At 35.1% G+C, this 1,187-nt stretch overlaps 1 protein-coding gene across 1 annotated transcript; it reads right to left on the reverse strand.

Moving 5' to 3' along the window:
• Nucleotides 1-307: 307 nt before the first annotated feature.
• Nucleotides 308-810, reverse strand: LOC123048506 (two-component response regulator ORR42-like). The gene is made up of 2 exons (XM_044471594.1): nt 595-810; nt 308-496 (listed from the first exon to the last, which is right to left on the reverse strand). The coding sequence occupies exons 1-2, from the start codon at nt 808-810 to the stop codon at nt 308-310; spliced, it is 405 nt and encodes a 134-aa protein (XP_044327529.1).
• Nucleotides 811-1,187: the final 377 nt, after the last annotated feature.

Here is a 1,187-nt window from a genome sequence, read left to right on the forward strand (position 1 = left end):
GATCATATAACAGTTACAAAATATTGATAGCAGAATAACTTTCCTTTCAAAAGGGTACACAAATCACAACATGAATCTTGAGTTAGTGAGAAGCCTTGGCCAAAAACAGAAAGACTTGTAGATTATATCGATCCAATATATCATAAGTACCTTATTATTATGGACAATGATGTCTTTCCATTAACATGAACTTCTCAAATCAAATGATACAATTGAACAAGCAACACAATAATGGAGATTGAAGCAAACATAGATCAAAAAGTTATACATTATTATTTCCTCCATCACTTAAGCAAGATGAATTGTGCTAGACCATGTCATTCGTCTTCTTGTTGATGACATCCTGAATGATAGGACCGAGGGCCTCCATCCTTATTGGTTTGGGCACAAATAAATCAGCACCAGCACTCATGAACGCCTCCATGGCATGATTATTGGCAGAAACCCCAACAATCTTCACATCAGTTTCCCCCATAGCACGGATCTTCACAATTGCCTGTCGAGCAATATAAAAATTATATTGATTTTTGGTAAATAAATGGATTATATTTATATAAATACATGCCAAATACTTGACGATATAGAATTAATTACCTCTGGACCAGTCATGACGGGCATATCCTTATCAAACAAAACAATGTCAAACTTTTTCCCCTCAAGGAACAAATCAACAGCTTCCTTCCCATTCATGGCTAGAGTAACCTCACAGTGAAGTCTGAGCAGAAACGTTGAGAGGACCAACCTACAAACTTCAATGTCCTCTACAAGTAGTGCCTTGATAGAGGTGAATCCTTTGGCCTTGAGCTCCATGATCACCTAAACAAATTGCAAACACATCAATATATTTTATTCTTGATCCACGCATGCCAAATTAGTACTTCAAGCATATTGTTTTTCTTGAAAATAATCAACTAACAAAATCTTAATATATTACTAAACTCATAGTTTAACTAATCGAGGACATCGCATAACACAATGAAACAAAATTGTGTATTTCAAATGAAAACAATGATAGAGAACGATCGATTGTGCTATGCATGTAAAGTTTCCCATCATCATTCCTTTTTATACGATATGTAGGACTGAAAGAATCAATCCGCCTAGATAACATCAACGTGGAAAATAAACAATGAACATGCCAACAATTATACATAAATGCATATAGATGGGTGGTAACAACACCAACG

The sequence above is a fragment of the Triticum aestivum genome, chromosome 2D (genome assembly GCF_018294505.1).
Source record: "Triticum aestivum cultivar Chinese Spring chromosome 2D, IWGSC CS RefSeq v2.1, whole genome shotgun sequence".
Lineage (NCBI taxonomy): Eukaryota > Viridiplantae > Streptophyta > Magnoliopsida > Poales > Poaceae > Triticum > Triticum aestivum.